The 18,467-nt window shown below is 39.2% G+C and overlaps 1 protein-coding gene across 1 annotated transcript in view; it reads right to left on the bottom strand.

Moving 5' to 3' along the window:
• Positions 1 to 18,467, bottom strand: part of FAM117B (family with sequence similarity 117 member B) — a 134,640-nt gene that overhangs the window by 63,917 nt on the left and 52,256 nt on the right. Inside the window, exon 2 of the mRNA XM_016950310.4 lies at positions 9,564 to 9,715. Within this exon, the coding sequence (XP_016805799.3) occupies positions 9,564 to 9,715 (152 nt within the window). The remainder of the gene's footprint in view (positions 1 to 9,563; positions 9,716 to 18,467) is intronic.

Raw genomic sequence — 18,467 nt, 5'->3', positions numbered from 1 at the left:
TCATAGGCAATTAGGCCCACTGACATGCTGGAGCACTAAGCTAAAAGGCTCTCAGGCTATTTGAACATACACAGAATAAAGAATAGCTGCCAAACAGACAGGAAAAAAAGAGAATACCTTTGTGTCAAGTAATTATGATGACAAATAATCATGTACAGTAAAACCTTAATCATTCACTCATTCTCATGACCAAAGCAAATGATGAGGTGGGGTATGCAACAGGAGAGATTAACATCTTTCAAAACTTGTTCCATGTTCTTAACTTTTTTTGTTTTTTTTTTCTTTGAGATGAAGTTTCACTCTTGTTGCCCAGACTGGAGTGCAATGGTACTATCTCGACTCACTGCAACCTCCACCTCCCGGGTACAAACGATTCTCCTGCCTCAGCTTCCCGAGTAGCTGGGATTACAGGCATGCGCCACCACACTTAGCTAATGTTGTATTTTTAGTAGAGATGGGGTTTCTCCATGTTGGTCAGGCTGGTCTCAAACTCCCAACCTCAGGTGATCCGCCTGCCTCGGCCTCCCAAAGTGCTGGGATTACAGGTGTCAGCCACTGCGCCCGGCCCTCTTAACTTTTTAAATGCTGCATTTCTCTTTCTCTGTATTTTCCAGAATCCTTCTCCCATTTCCAATCTTCCCCTAGGAGGTGGAAAGGCCTGAGAGTAATACATAATTATTTCAAAATCAGGCTGGGGGCACTGGCTCACACCTGCAATACCAGCACTTTGGGAGGCTGAGGCAGGCGGATTACCTGAGGTCAGGTGTTCGAGACTAGCCTGGCCAATATGGTGAAGCCTCATCTCTACTAAAAATACTATATATATATATGCCGGGCATGGTGGTGGGCACCTATAATCCCAACTACTCAGGAGGCTGAGGCAAGAGAATTGCTTGAACTTGGGAGGCAGAGGCTGCAGTGAGCCGAGATTGTGCTACTGCACTCTAGCCTGGGCAAGATTGTCTCAAAAAAAAAAAAAAAAAGAAAGAAAAAGAAAATCAAGAAACCAGGGCTTAGAGTAGTGACATGATAAAATTTGCCAAAAGTCTACATCAGCTTTCTGAAAGCACCCACTTACAACCTAAGATAAAGTATTTCCAACATACTCTTTGCTGCAGCAGTGTCTAGACAGGCAAATAACTGCTAAAAGTGCCCCAGGTCCCTTGCTAAAGGCAGAAATCACTTATCAGTCTCAGCAATCTTTATCCTGCATCTTCTCAACAGGATGCTCCAGGAAGGCAATAGCAATAGATCAAATTCCTTAGGGGATAAAACCTACATTCCATCCTTGTTCAAATCTGACAATAAAGGTAATCACTTTAATTTTTAATTTAACAGAGAACATTTATTGAATGCTTACTAGGTGCCAGATACTGTTCTGAGAGTTTTATATGTTTTCTTTTTTTAATCTTCAAAATAACCTCAAAAAATTGGTACTATAGTTCTCCCATTTTACAACAAGGAAACAGAGGCACAGAGATGTTAAGACAGTGTCTGAACTCTAAAGGAGATATGCAAATGGCCAGTAAGCACATGAAAAGATACTCAGCACCATTAGTTATATGGGGAAACAAATCCTAACAATTACATACCACAACATACCTACTAGGACGACTATAATTTTTCAAACAAGTGTTAGTAAATATATAGAGAAACTGGAATTATATACCTTCATACATGGGGATAGAAAATGATACAGCTGCTGTGAAAAAGTTTGGCAGTTCCTCTAAAAACTAAACATCGAATTATCATATGACCCAGCAATTCCACTCTCAGGTATATATTGAAAGGAACTGAAAGCAGGGATTCACACAGATACTTCCATGTACACTGCAGCATTGTTCAGAACAGTCAAAAGGTAGAAACACCCCAAATATCCATCAACAGATTAACAGGTAAACAAAATGTGGTATATTGATAAATGGAATATTATTCACCCATTAAGAGAGATTAAGGCCAGGTGTGATGGCTCTTGCCTGTAATCCCAGCACTTTGGGAGGCCAGAGTGGACATCTCTTGGGGCCAGGACTTCTAGACCAGCCCGGGCAACATAGAAAGATCCTGTCTCTACTAAAAACTCAAAAAACTAGCTGGGCATAGTGGTGCAAGCCTATAGTCCTAGCTAATCAGGAGGCTGGGCAGGGGAGGCATCCCTTGAACCCAGGAGGTCGAGGCTGTAATGACCTGTGATCATCCCACTATACTCCAGCCTAGGCAACACAGGGAAGGAGGTAGGAGGAAGTAAGGATGGAATTAAGTTCAATAAATGATACAACATGAATGAACCTCAAAAACATTATGCTAAGTGAAATGAGTCAGATGCAGGAAAACAAACTGTATGATTCCACCTACATGAAATGGGCAAATTCATGGAAACAGAAAGTGAGATAGTGGTTAAGTATTAACTGCCAGTGGTATTAATAGTGAGGAAAAAAGGAGGATGGGGAGTTACAGGGTTTCTTTTTGGAGTGATGAAAAAGTTTTGGAAATAGTTAGCAATGGTTGCACAACATTGTGAATGTAATTAATGCCACTAAATTATATACAGTTATAACTCAAGAGATGTTGGGAGTTCAGTTCCAGACCACTGCAATAAAGGGAGTAACACAATAAAGCAAGTCACATGAATTTCTTTGGTTTCCCAGTGCATACAGAAGTTATGTTTGCACTATACTATAGTGTATTAAGTGTGCAATAACATTATGTCTTAACAAACATACATATCTTAATTTTAAAATATTGATTTAAAAAATGTGGCTGGGCGCGGTGGCTCACACCTGTAATCCCAGCACTTTGGGAGGCCGAGGCAGATGGATCACGAGGTCAGGAGATCGAGACCATCCTGGCTAACACAGTGAAACCCCGTCTCTACTAAAAATACAAAAAATTAGCTGGGTGTGGTGGCGGGCGCCTGTAGTCCCAGCTACCCGGGAGGCTGAGGCAGGAGAATGGCGTGAACCCGGGAGGTGGAGCTTGCATTGAGCCGAGACTGTGCCACTGCACTCCAGCCTGGGCGACACAGCGAGACTCCGTCTCAAAAAAAAAATGCTAATGATCATCTGAGCCTTCAATAAGTCACAATCTTTTTGACAGTGGAGGGTCCTGACTTGATGTTAACGGCTGCTGACTGATCAGGGTGATGGCTGCTGAAGGCCAAGGTGGCTACAGCAATTTCTTTCTTTTTTATTTATTTTATTTATTTCTTTCTTTATTTTTCTGAGACGGAGTCTCACTCTGTCGCCCAGGCGGGAGTGCAATGGTGTGATCTCAGCTCACAGCAACCTCTGCCTCCCGGGTTCAAGCGATTCTCCTGCCTCAGCCTCCTGAGTAGCTGGGATTACAGGTGCACACCACCACGCCCCACTAAATTTCGTATTTTTAGTATAGAAGGGGTTTCACTATGTTGGTCCGGCTGGTCTCGAACTCCTGACCTCATGACCTGCCCACCTCGTCCTCCCCAAGTACTGGGATTACAGGCGTGAGCCACCGCACCCGTGCAGCAATTTCTTAAAATAAGATGACAATGAAGTCTGCTGCATCAACGGACTCAGGTCCTTTCACAAAAGATTTTTCTGTAGCACACAATGCTGCATGGGTAGCATATTGCCCATAGTACAATTTCTCTCAAAATTGGTGACAACCCTCTCAAAACCTGCTGCTGCTTTAACAACTAAGTTAGTTTATGTAATATTCTTAATCCTTTGTTTTCATTTCAACAATATTCACCACATCTTCACCAGGAGTAGATTCTATCTCAAGAAACCACTTTATTTGCTCATCCATAAGAAGCAATTTGTCATGCTTAAGTTTTATCATGAGATTGCAGCAATTCAATCACATCTTCAGGTTCTACTTCTAATTCTAGTTATCTTGCTATTTCCACCACATCTGCAATGACCTCTTCCACTGAAGTCTTGAAACCCTCAAAGTCATCCATGAGGGTTGGAATCACCTTCTTCCAAACTCCTGATAATGTTGATATTTGACCTAATCCTACAAATCACAAATGTTCTTAATGGCACCTAGAATGGTGAATCTTTTCCAAAAGCTTTTCCATTTACTTTGCCCAGATCCATCAGAGGAATCACTATCTATGGCAGTTATGGCCTCATTAAATGTATTTTCTTAATAATAAGACTGGAAAGTCAAAATTATTTCTTGGATCCATGGGCTGCAAAATGGATGTTGTGTTAGCAGGCATGAAAGCAACATTCCTCTCTGTGTGTATCTGCATCAGAGCTCTTGGGTGACCAGTTGCATTGCCAATGAGCAGTAACATTCTGAAAGTAATCTTTTGTTCTGAACAGTAGGTCTCAATGGTGGGCTTAAAATATTCAGTAAATCATGCTATAAAAAGATGTGCTGGCATCCAGGCTTTGTCGTTCCATGAATCAAGCAAAAGCAGAGTAGATTTAGCATAATTCTTAAGGGTCTTAGGATTTTCAGAATGGTAAATGAGTACTGGCTTCAACTTAAAGTCACCAGCTGCATTTGCCCCTAACAAGAGAGTTGGCCTGTTCCTTAAAGTCAGGCATTGACTTCTCTCTAGCTATGAAAGTCCTAGACGGCATCTTCTTACAAGATAAGGCTGTTTTGTCATTAAAAATCTAGCTGGGTGCAGTGGCTCACACCTGTGATCCCAACACTTTGGGAGGCCAAGGTGAGAGGACAGCTTGAGGCCAGGAGTTCAAGACCAGCCTGGTCAACATAGCAAGATCCTGTCTCTACAAAAACATTTAAAAAAGAAAAAATACAAGCATGTCAGTGTGTGCCTACAGTCCCAGCTACTTGGGAACCTGAGGCAGGAGGACTGATTGAGCCCAGGGCCCAGGAGTTTAAGGTTGTACCGAGCTATGACTGCATTACTGCACTCCAGCCTAGGTGACAGAGCAAGACCCCATCTCAAAAAAAAAAAAAAAAAAAAAAAAAAAATTCTTGTTTAGTGTAGCCATCTTCAACAGTAATCTTAGCTAGATCTTCTGGATAACTTACTACAGTTTCTATATCAGTATTTGCTGCTTCACCTTTCACTTTTATGTTATGCAGATGGCTTCTTTCATTAAACCTCATGAACCAACCTGTTAGCTTTAAACTTTTCTTCTGTAGCGTCCTCGCCTATCTTAGCCTTCATAAGAACTGAAGAGAATTAAGGTCTTACTCTAGATTAGGCTTTGGCTTAATGAAATGTTGTGGCTGGTTTGATCTTCTATCTAGATCACTAAAACTTTTTCCATATTGCCAATAAAGCTGTTTCACTTTCTTATCATTCATAATGCTCATTCAAGTAGTATTTTTAATTTCCTTCAAAAACTTTTCCTTTGCATTCACAACTTGGCTAGCTGTTTGGTACAAGAGGTCTAGCTTTTGGCCTATCTCAGCTTTTGACATGCCTTGCTTTCTAAGCTTAATCATGTCTAGCTTTTGATTGAAATAGAGAGACATGTAACTCTTCACCTCACTTGACCCTTAGAGGGCATTGTAAAGTTATTAATTTGTCTAATTTCAATACTGTTGTGTCTGAGAAAACAAAGAGGCCCAATGAGAGGGAGAGACTCAGGAGAACAGCAGTCAGAATACACACAACATTCATCAATTAAGTTCCCCGTCTTATATGGGCATGGTTCATGGCACCTCAAAACAATTAACAGTAACATCAAAGATCACTGAGCACAGATCACCATAACAGATACAATAATAATGCAAATGGCTGAAATATTCCAAGAATTACCAAAATGGGGCAGAGACACAAAGTGAGCACATTTTTGGAAAATGGCACCGACAGACTTGCTCAGTGCAGAGTTGCCACAAACCTTCAATTTGTAAAAAAACACAATATCTGCGAAGCCCAATAAAGTTCAATAAAATGACATAGGCATGTATTTTTAAATGGTCAAACCAGCAAACCTTGTTATATATATTTTACCACAATTTTTAAAAGTTGATTTAACTAGCATACACTTAGGGAAACCCAACATCTGCAAATAAGGTATTTGAGAGTTTTTGATTAATTGTGTTACTGCTAAATTCACTTGCCAAAGATGAGAGCCCACCATGTAACTGAAAGGATGGAGTACCCAGTTATCCTTTAGGAGATTCTACACGAGCTTTACAAATAAGATTAACAGTATGATAATTATACATTTTCTTTCTTTCTTTCTTTTTTTTTTTTTTTTTTTTTTGAGATGGGGTCTCACTCTGTCACCCAGGCTGGAGTGAGGTGGCACGATCTCGGCTCACGGCAACCTCCACCTCCCGGGTTCAAGCAATTCTCCTGTCTCAGCTTCCTGAGTAGCTGGGACTACAGGTGCACGCCACCACGCCTGGCTAATTTTTGTATATTTAGTAGAGACAGAGTTTCACCATATTGGTCAGGCTGGTCTCGAACTCCTGATCTCAGGCGATCCGCCCACCTCAGCCTCCCAAAGTGCTGGGATTACAGGCATGAGCCACCACACCCAGATCTAAATTTTCTTTTTATTTGTACCCTTAACATTCCCAATTTGGGGGATATTTAGAAAAAGGCAGGGAATATAGGGTTTATATTTTAATTCAATTGTTAGGTCACAGCAATTTGCTGAAAAGACTTACTGAACTGCATCCACAGATCAAGAGGCTCCCAATGGCTTGTATGATAGCATACTCTTACTAATATAACAAAATGTCTGAACCCATTGAACCTAAAACTGCAGTGGAAATAAAGGGTGCTGTAGAAATGCTCAAGGAAATAAACTTCTACAAATTTAAATGTGACATGTGGATTAAGCAGAAAGCAAGTGGACACCAAACTACATGCCCTAAGCTCAGCAAAGTTACAGATTGTGAATAACTACAGAGTTTCACAGAACTCTTTGGTTAAAAAAGTCAATTTTAGGCTGGGCGCGGTGGCTCATGCCTGTAATCCTAGCACTTTGGGAGGCCAAGGCGGGTGGATCACCTGAGGTCAGGAGTTTGAGACTGGCCTGACCAATATGGTGAAACCCCATCTCTACTAAAAATACAAAAATTAGCCAGGCGTGGTGGCGTGCGCTTGTAGTCCCAGCTACTTGGGAGGCTGAAACAGGAGAATTGCTTGTACCCAGGAGGCGGAGGCTGCAGTGAGCTGAGATCAGGCCACTGCACTCCAACCTAGGCAACAGAGTGAGACTCCATTCCAAAAAAAAGAAAAAAAAAGTCAATTTCAGAAAAGATTCATTACTTTTGATGAGTACAGAGTCTACATTTTCATTTCTGTAGTTTGCACTAAAGTATAAACACCAAGGTAATCCAAATCCCAATTGTCTGCCCTAACAGTAGGATTCCATTTCAAGATTATCAGAACAGAAAATAAACTGAGCCCATTAAGAATACCTGGAATTTTGGAAATCAATATACAAATCCAAAACCATCACAGAAAAGTGTGTTTACTCGGTTCTTTAATAAACATTCTCTCAGGGCTGGGCACCTTGGCTCACGCCTATAATCCCAGCACTTTGGGAGGCTGGCAGATCACTTGAGGTCAGGAGTTCGAGATAAGCATGGCCAACATAGCAAAACCCCGTCTCTACTAAAAACACAAAAAATTAGCTGGGCGTAGTGACATGTGCCTGTAATCTCACCTACTCAGGAGGCTGAGGCAAGAGAATTGCTGGAACCCGGGAGGTGGAGGTTTCAGTGAGCCAAGATTGTGCCCCTGTACTCCATCCAGCCTGGGAAACAGAGAGAAACTTATCTCAAAAAATAAAAATAAAAATAAAAAACATTATCTCGGGCCACGTGTGGTGGCTCACACCTGTAATCCCAGCACTTTGGGAGGCCGAGGTAGGCAGATCACTTGAGGACAGGAGTTTGAAACCAGCCTGGCCAACATGGTAAAACCCCGCCTCTACTAAAAGTACAAAAATTAGTCAGAAATGGTGGTGCACGCCTGTAGTCCAGCTCCTCGGGAGGCTGAGGCATGAGAATCGCTTGAATCCGGGAGGCAGTGGTTTCAGTGAGCCAAGATTATACCACTGCACTCCAGCCTGGGCAACACAGCGAGATTCTATCTCAGGGGAGAAAAAAAAAGAAAGAAAGAAAAAATTCTTCAAATTTTTTTTGAAGACCAGGAGTAACGTAAATCTGAAGTCTAAATCAAGATGTACCCTACCTGATTTTCAACAATCAGTATAAAAAATCTTTTAAATCTTTAAATGTTTTTCATTCTTCACTAGCAATAAAGCTGTAACTGTTTTGCTCATTCATTCCTTTGCAAGTATTCCTTGGGCCATTTATTCTGCATTTAGTATTAAGTCCTGGGCATGGAAATACAGCAATAGACAAGCCAGACACAATTCCTGTCTTCATGGGTCTTACTGTCTAGTGAATGTAAGAAGCCATAAATAAATAACTACACAAATATTTAACTAGTTATAACTGTGGTAAGTAAGAAACTACACCAAACTAAGATGCAGTCTTCAACTGGCTGTATGGTCTTAGACCTCAGCTTCTTCATCTGTAAAACTAAGGGGTAGACCTGAATGATTTCTTCTTCTTTGTTTCTTCTTTTTTTGAGACAGGTTCTCACTCTATTGCCCAGGCTGGTGTGCTGTGGTATGATCACTGCTCACTGCAGCCTTGACCTCCCAGGTTCAAGTGATTCTCCTGCCTCAGCCTCCCAAGTAGCTGGTACTACAAGTGTGCACCAGCATGCCCGGCTAATTTTTGTATTTTTTTGCAGAGATGAGGTTTCGCCATGCTGCCCAGGTTGGTACTGAACTCCTGGGTTCAAAAGCCATCCACCCATCTCGGCCTCCCAAAGTGCTGGCACTATAGGCGTGAGCCACCCCGCCTGGCCCTGAATGATTTCTTGAGATCCCTTTATATTAAACAATTTTACAAACCCAGAAGTATAAAACTTTGCTTCCAGAGTCCCTTTGTCAGAATATTTACATTTTTAGGATCAGCAAAGTAATACAGTCCCCATCTCCTGATACATGAAGGTTTTTTTGGCACAAAAACGTAAAGTTAGATGGTCACTAATCTTTGCTGTTACAAATTTTTAAGACCAAACTCCATATATTAAATATATTATGATATTGTAAACCAAGCTTGTCCAAAACCTGCGGCCCATGGGCCTCATGAGGACCAGGATGGTTTTGAATGCAGCCCGACATAAGTTCGTAAACTTTCTTAAAACATTATGAATTTTTTGCAATTTTTTTTAAGCTCATTAGTGTTAGTGTATTTTATGTGTGGCCCAATACAATTCTTCATCTTCCAATGTGGCCCAGGGAAGACAAAAGATTGGATACCCCTGTTGTAAACTAACTTATAAAGAATAAGTGGGAAAAAAAAGTATGTCCATAAATTATCTGTATGTATCAGAATTACTTTGATAGCTATTTAAAATGCACATTCCCAGGCCCCAACCAAAACCGACTATAGAATACCTGGAGGTCAGGCTTAGAATCTGCTCTTTTTGGTAAGTTTCTCAAGTTAATTCTAATATACACTAAATGTTTGTTCTACTCAAAGCAGAACAAATAATATTAGAAGAAGTAGCTTCAGAGAAAAACACTTCAGGATAAGAACTATAATAAGCTTACCTGTGTAGCTTTGTCCCTCATGCAAGGTGCAGCTTGCCCATGGCTATCCCGAGGCCAGTGTCCAGCAAGATACGGTGCAGCAAGAGTATCCAGGGAGGAAGTGCGTCGGATAATACTGGAGGGGCTTGAAGAAGGCTGTCGTGTTTTGTCACCTAGATTTAAGACAAAAATGCTTGTTTTAATAAAATTAGGAAAGAAACAAAGCAGAAACTAAGTTTTAAACTATGTAGAAAGTTCTCCAACTTAACTACGGTAATCCCCTTTAACCACGGGGATACTTCCAAGACCCCCAGTAAAGATGCCTGAAATGGCAGATTGTACTCAATTCTATATACACTGTTTTTTCCTATATATACATATCTATGATAAAGTTTAACTTGTAAGTTAGGTACAGCATGAGATTAACAACAATAACTAATAATAAAATAGAACAAGTATAACAACAAGCCAGCATCACTGCTCTTGGGCTTTGAGGCCATTAAGTAAAACAAAAATTCCTCGAACATCAGCACTGCAAAACCATGACAGTCAATCCAACGATTGAGAGGGCTCCAAAGTGACTAGCAGGTAGGGAGCATAGACGTGCATACGATTGGACAAAGGAATGATTCACGTTCCTGGTGGGGGATGCGAGATAGCAAGACATTTCGTCACCCTACTCAGAATGGCGCAAATTTATAACATATAAATTGTTTATTTCTTGAAATTTTCCACTTAATCTTTTCAGACCAAGGTTGACTAGAAGTAACTGAAACCATAAAAAAAAAAGGATAAGGATTACTGTATATAAACAGAAACAAAAAGGAACAAGCTACTGATACACGCAATAACTTTCATGACTCTCCAGAGAACTATACTGAGTGAAAACAGTTGACCCACCCTAGGCCTAGCAAATATAAATCTCCAGGGATTGGGCCCAGGAATTTTCTATAGAATCAATGTATCTCTCATATCCAACAAATTCTTATTTGGATCTCCTTCTTGTTTATAAATTAAACCCTTGTTTGATACATTTCAGGGAAATGGGAGGACATAATGAAAATAAGACAGGAAGGTAATTATCACGGGAAAATATAAAACAAATCAGTGACAATCTTTCACTAAATATTGTCACTAAAAAATTAGTGACAATGTTATTTGATAATGACATCTAAAAGTAATACTGGCACTTAGTGATCATCTTATTCCTCAATCTTCACAGAGGATGGAGTAATAACACATCTGCTTCACAATAACTTAGTACCAGCCCAAAAGATTAAGACAAATTAACACCTTGCTAATTGATCCCTTGCCTTTGAGAGTATCCTAGGGGATGCATAAACCAAATCAACTGCCAAGAACCAACCACCAGCTTTGTAACAGGGGTAGGTTTCATTTCTGAGCAAACAAAGCGGGTATTTGCCAATATAATAGTTATAAGACATCCAATGCAAATTAAAATAGTAAAATAATATAGTGGCAATAAAGCATATTACTTATTAATGTAATATTATTAATGTTTCCTCACATTAATAAGTAATGTGAGGAAAGACACATATAAAAAAGTCGGTTTTCGCCAGGCGTGGTGGCTCAAGCCTGTAATCCCAGCACTATGGGAGGCCGAGGTAGGAGGATCACCTGAGGTCAGAAGTTCGAGACCACCCTGGCCAACATGGCAAAACCCCGTCTCTACTAAAAATACAAAAATTAGCCAGGTGTGGTGGCGGGCGCCTGTAATCCCAGCTACCGAGGAGGCTGAGGCAGGAGAATCGCTTGAATCCTGGAGGTGGAGGTTGCAGTGAGCCAAGATCGCACCACTGCACTCCAGTCTGGCGACAGAGTGAGACTCTGTCTCAAAAAAAAAAAAAAAAAAAAAAAAAAGAAGTGGGTTTTGCAATAACATCTTCAATAATGCAGGCCAAGCTTTGATACATCAAAATAAACTTTAAGTACCAACCAACACCTCATACATGATTTAATAATTGGAAAATAAATCTATGTATAATTTTCTGTGAGAATAATTCTAACTACCCTTACCCCATAGTTGCCAGTAAAAAAGGAAAATGTGTTCTCCTAAAAAAATGGACCACATTAAAACTATATTCAATGTGCACATCCTTTCAGATTAAGCCCCCAAATCAAAGTGGCATTAAAAAAACTATTTCAAAATTAATGATCAACTTTCAAGTTTATTTACAAAAAGAGCACATAACAATGAATTGCAGAAAACTAGAAACAACAAAATGTCCAAAATGAGAAGATGATTGGATACATTACGGCAGAGTCATATAATGTAATATGCTGGCCATTCAAAGAATTAAGCACATAGATACACACGTCCTGATCTAAAGAGTCATTCATGATAAAGTCAGTGAAAAAAGGCAAGTCCTCACATGTTTATAAAAGGCATGATCTCATATTTTGTTTTAAAAAGTAATTAGATGTGCATAAAGTGTTTGTTTTGTTTTGTTTTTGACATACAGTCTCGCTCTGTCACCCAGGCTAGAGTGCAGTGTGGCGATCTAGGCTCACTGCAACCTCCACCTCCCAGGTTCAGGTGATTCTCCTGCCTCAGCCTTCCAAGTAGCTGGGACTACAGGTGCCAGCTAACTTTTGTATTTTTAGTAGAGACGGGGTTTCACCATGTTGACCAGGCTGGTCTTGAACTCCTGATCTCAAGTGACTCGCCCGCCTCAGCTTCCCAAAGTGCTGGGATTACAAGCATGAGGCACCACACCCGGCCAGTGTTAGTACATTTATTTTTTAAATCTGGAAAAAGTATGCACCTAACCTTCTGGGGGACAGAATTAAGTGTTTTAATTACTAATTTAGGCATTTCTATAATGTTTGAATTTTTATATGGAGTATACTGTTCGAGAAAAGGTATTAAAACAATAGAAACACTTTTAAAACAAGTTACTAATTTTCTGAAATCATAAAATGCTTAAAAATACAAAAATATCTATATTAGATTTTGGGAATTTTTATGGTTTATATCTGAGGTTGGGAAAACTACAGCCTACAGGCCAAATCTGTCTTGCACCTGTTTTTTGTATGGCTAGCAATCTAAAACTGGCTTGTACATTTTTTAATGGTTGGGGGAAAAATTAAAATATTTTGTAATCCATAAAAATTAAATCACATTTCAACTTTAATGTCCATAAGTAAAGTTTCATTGGAACACAAATATGATCATTCATTTACAGGTTGTCTATGGCTGCTTTTGTGCTTAAAAAAAAGGCAGAATTAAGTACACACAGCAAAGACCTCATATGGCCCTCTCATTGCTTCACACTGCTGCTCAGCACTACAAATCATAATGACAAAGTTATGCCATGTGTATCTCTTGTCTAGGTGAAAAGTCAAATTCGAAGATGACACGTAAAATTTCATATAAATCAGCATTAGCAGATGAACATTTGCAATTGATTTGATGATATGGAACGCTAACTTTTAACTAGAATTAAGTGAAATGTTATCCCTTTAAAAAGAATTCCCTCTTCTCATTAGAGCTGTATTACAAAAAATGCATTCAATTATTATATTTTGAAATTTTGTCCTTTAAAAATTTGTGAAAAATTGCATGCTCTCTTATTATAGTAGTGCCTACATAATATCTTCGATTTTACCTCTTGACCTGTAAAGTCTAAAATTTTACTATGTGGTACATTACAGAAGAAGTTTGCTGACCCCTGGTTTCTACTGCATGTCTTTATGTCTTGGTTTCTGTGCTACAACACCCTCATATATTTTATCTTTTGGCAGGGGAAGGGGATGAGCTTAGCTCATTTATGCTTAACTTTCATAGGGGCTTTAAAATATTTTAAAGATATATTCATAATATTATATTACAGTGTTATTCTAGTTCTATAAGATGGCAAATACATGTATGAAAACACCTCTTGACACCTCTCTATATTACATTATTATCTTGGTAAGGGTCTTGCATAGCTACAAGTACAAAAGTTCAGGTGCTGGTTATGTGACCCACATAAGATTCAATTCCACTAATACAATAGTTACAGCAACTGTGTTGCTGATAACCATAAAAGCTGCTTCACAAATATGTCTGAGACACATAATGTGCTTTCTCAGTTATTTCACTATGGCACAGTTATTTCACTAATACATAATTGTTATAAATGCTACCTATCTCTCTATGTTCAGTTTTCCTTTTGTAGCACATTTTCAGAAAACAAATGCAGTATATACTCATTTTCAGGAAAATATGTACCCACATTATTAACTGTGACAAGTGAAACGCAATAAATATACATGTTCACAATTTTTCCTCTAACTAAAAAAAAATCCCTTTTGGGATAGTCGCAAGAAAACGAGTCTCAGCTGGCAGGGTGGGGAGGCACACACACACACACACACACACACACACACACACACACACACACAATGTAAACTGGTATATATGCATTATATCAAATGGCTAAAAGCTGTCTGGCACTTTTCTTCCCTAACTATGACCATTGTTGCTTCAGTTGCCTACTGGTACATTAATTCAACAGACCTTACTAATGGGTCTGATTTCTTTTTTTTTTTAATTAAAAATCTAAGGGTTAACTTTTCAACCAGTCTGCCAAAGATTATTAAAATTATTGGATTATTATTATTTCTTTTTTGGGGGGAAAGAATCTCGCTCCATCACCCAGGCTGGAGTGCAGAGGCATGATCTCAGCTCACCGCAACCTCCACCTCCCAAGTTCAAGCAATTCTCCTGCCTCAGCCTCCCAAATAGCTGGGATTACAGGCATGCATCACCAAAACACCTGGCTCATTTTTATACTTTTAGTAGAGACAGGGTTTCTCCATGTTGGCCAGGCTGGTCTCCAACTCCTGACCTCAGGTGATCCTGCCCACCTTGGCCTCCCAAAGTGCTGGGATTACAGACGTGAGCCACCATGCCCAGCCAGATTATTATTATTTTGATAATGAACTGGAGAACAGATGAGTTATACATGTAAAAATACTGAACATTTTATCTTTGGAACTCCCTTCCTTTAATCCATTTGTTCAGACAGTAAGGGCCTGTGAGCCAGTGCTAAGCCCTAGAAATTAAAAAGAATAAGTCACAGCCTGTAATAAAGAACACAGTCTACATCTACCCTGTCATTTTTCCATTTCAATCCAAGTTCCCAAAACTGACAGGATTTGGTGCCTAATTATTAAGGAGGTTATGGGAGGAAAATCTGAAGAAGCAAAGAGGACTCAAAAGTTCCCAGACTAAGTGAACTAAGGCTGTATTTATAAGGAAATCCACGGTAAGAAACTGACAGCTAACAAGACTCTTCATGATCTGGCCTCTGAAGCCTCACTTTTTTGCCTGCACTGCCTTGATCCCTACACTAAGACCATGGACTTGCAGTTCCCAGTATGTACTGTGCCCTTACATGCCTCTAGGTGTTTGTCTCTACCCTTATATCCCTTTCTTTGGTGTGGCTAATTCATGCTTAACCTTTCAAAATTCAGTTCAGATGTAACTTCCTCTGGAAAATCTTCCTCAACCACCCACCCGAACTCATAGTTCACTGGAAAGGTTCCTGACTGTTCCTGTGTTCCGGTACAGAGCATGATTCTGCAGGGCAGGAATTTTACTTCCCACCCCCCATCCCAGTGATTAAGGCAAACCCTGATACAGGCAATATGTTGTAAATGGCCAATGAAAAAATTAATTTTCTTTGTTAATTTCCTAAATGAAGAAGACTTGAGATGCAGAGAAAAGAATGACTTCTAATGTTACTATCATTTATCAACAAGGACAAGTGTATGCAATAAATTCACATGCTTTTTGGTTAATTCAAAGTAAATAAAAACTATGGCTCAAACTTGACTTGTTCTTTAAAAATTAAGTCTTTAGAGAGATTAACTACATATAGCAGGGTGTAGCATTGAAAATTTCAGTCAACGCCTTGGGTCCTGGAGTTCAGAGTTCCCCAACTATGAGTACCTGTTCAACTAGTTCCTGGGTAATTTCAATTGCACTAGTGGAGCATCCCAAACCATGACCCTTAGGTATTCCATTACAAAGGTTCTACAGACCTTGATAAATCAGTGTTTCATATAAATATTTTTAGAACTTGATTGGGTACTTTTTTTTTCTTGGAGACAGGGTCTCACTCTGTCACCCAGGCCAAACTGCAGTGGCAGGATCAGGGCTCACAGCAGCAGTGGGATCAGGGCTCACAGCAGCCTCGCCATCCTGGGCTCAAGAGATCCTCCCACCTCAGCCTCCATAGCAGCTGAGACCACAGGCACGCACCACTACACCCAGTTAACTGTTGTATTTTTTGTAGGGATGGAGTTTCACCATTTTGCCCAAGTTGGTCTCAAACTCCTGAGCTCAAGCAGTCCACTGGCCTCAGGCTCTCAAAGTGCTGGGATTACAGGCGTGAGTCACTGTGCCTGGCCTCAGGTATTGTCTTAAAGGCTATGTCTCCTATTATCCACAGAAACAGCAAGCAAATAAATTAGACATATTTAATTGTTCAGAAAGGAGAGAAATTTTTTCAAGTATACAAATGATAAATATTCAGCATAAAGAAACCTAAGAGTGTTAAAAATTCTAATAGTCCACCATCCAGAGCTAACTGCTTTTGTTTTTTAGACAGGGTGTTGCTCTGTCACCCAGGCTGGAGTGCAGTGGCATGATCTCGGCTCACTGCAACCTCAAGCCTCGCAGGTTCAAGTGATCCTCCCACTTCAGCCTCCCAAGTAGCTGAGACTCCAGGCGTACGCCACTACGCCTGGCTAATTTTTTGTATATTAGGTAGAGATGGGGTTTTGCCATGTTGCCCAGGCTGGTCTCCAACTCCTGAGCTCAAGCGATCCACCCACCTCAAGCTCCCAAAGTGCTGGGATTACAGGTGTGGGCCACTGTGCCCAGGCAGAAAACCACTTTAATGAGTATTTGTATTTACAGAAATCTGTCTACCCTTGGACATACATATGATTTTATATAAATGAGGTCCCATTATGCATTCAATTACTTACTGTTGAGAGACATAAAAAGGGTATGTCGAGAACCTATTTCCATGGCAATAAATTAAAATCTACAACACATCACTATGTTTAATACTTTATCCTATTTGGTAGATTCACTATAACTTAATTTTCTATTAATGGACACTTTCACAGCAGATAGGTATCCTTTTAGACTTGTTTTAAGATCTGTTCGTGAAAAGTTTCTAGATATCAAATTACTATATTCAAGATAACAGACAGATTAAAATTGGAAGTACTGCCAAATTGCCTTTTACTGAAAAAATTTTGCAAAAACCTATAACATCACAAGGGTACCCATTCTTGTATATTTTATCAATTTTCACCAGTCTAAAAAAGATAAAAACATTTCATTTCTATTTCAATAACTGAGTTCTAAAATAGTCATACTTTTACTGGTAATTTATATTTCTTTTATATATTAACAATATTTCAAAAATATTACTCCAAACCTTTCTTTTCTTAATCTTAGAGATATTTTCTTCTGGTAAAGATTTAAATTCAAAGAGGTTCTATCAGTTTCATTATAGTTTCCTTTTCTTTTATGAAATTCAAGTAAAAATAACTGTAGTTGATTTTATTTTAAAGAGTATGTATAATATAATTACATTCTTGTAAAATTTGTCTTTCATCCACTATCTAAACTTCTTGCAACACATACACAAAGGAAACGCAAAATTCTGATGACACTGGCTGCCTCCAAGAAGCGAAATTTGTCAACAAAGGCGCAAGGAAGACATTTCACTGCATTCCCAATTGTACCCTTGGAATTTGCCATGTGAATTTATTATCTATATTTTTTTGAAATTCATATTCCTTGATTCAGTGATTCTACATCTAAGTATGCATACAGAAGAATAATCAAATGCCAAAAAAGGCTTCAAATACAAAGATATGTCCAAAAATTGAAGAACAGGAAAACTGACAGAAAATACATAGAATATTAAAGATATTTAAAATTATGTTTTTAAAATGATAAACTTACACGAGAATTTATTTATAATCTAAGGGAAAATTTAGGAAAAAATGAATTTCCACAATTTATTTCTAATTTTGCATCTTCTCCAGTTATTTCCATGTTTCTTTTTCAGTTAATTTCTCCACTAAGTTTTCAAACATTTAACAGATACCATAACCAAATATTGATACAGGCCCAGCAGTACCTAATTAATAATTTATCCTAGAAAGAAAATGATTGATTTAACCAAAATGATTTCCCATAGGCATAGTATCAAAAAGATAAGGACTATTGTAGAAACTTAAAAATCCAATTAGTAATTATTCTTTTGTTAAACATGAGGTATCATTTACATAAAATACAATGTACCAGGCTGGGTACAGTGACTCATGCCTGTAATCCCAATGCTATGGGAGGCTGAAGAGGGAGGATCACTTGTGGCTAGGAGTTTGAGACAAATCTGGGCAACACAGTAAGACCCCCATCTCTATAAAAAATGTAAAAATAAGCCAGATGTGGTGGCATGTGCCTGTAGTCCCAGCTACAAGAGAGGCTGAAGCAGGAATATTGCTTGAGCCCAGCAGGTCAAGGTCGGAGTGAGCTATGATTGAGTCACTGCACTCCAGCCTTGGTGACAGGGCAACATCCTATCTCTAAATAAATAAATCTGCACCCATCTTTGGAGTTTTGAAAGCCAAATACGCCATTAAATCACTACTACCATCAAGATTTAGAACACTGCCATAAGCCCTAAACAATTTTTCACGCTCCTTTGAAGTCAATCTCTCCACTCTTGAACCCAGGTAAACTCTGACCTACTTCCTATTATTAAAGGTTAGTTTTGCTTTTTTAAAAGGTGTCATACAAATGTAATCACATAATACTGTTTTGTGTCTGACTTCATTCACTTGGCATAGTGTCCATGAGATCCATGCTTGTTGTTGCATGTAACAGTT

The sequence above is a fragment of the Pan troglodytes genome, chromosome 13 (assembly GCF_028858775.2).
Source record: "Pan troglodytes isolate AG18354 chromosome 13, NHGRI_mPanTro3-v2.0_pri, whole genome shotgun sequence".
Classification (NCBI taxonomy): domain Eukaryota; kingdom Metazoa; phylum Chordata; class Mammalia; order Primates; family Hominidae; genus Pan; species Pan troglodytes.
The sequence above is the reverse complement of the archived record's forward strand: the minus strand, read 5'-3'. Positions and strand labels throughout refer to the sequence as shown.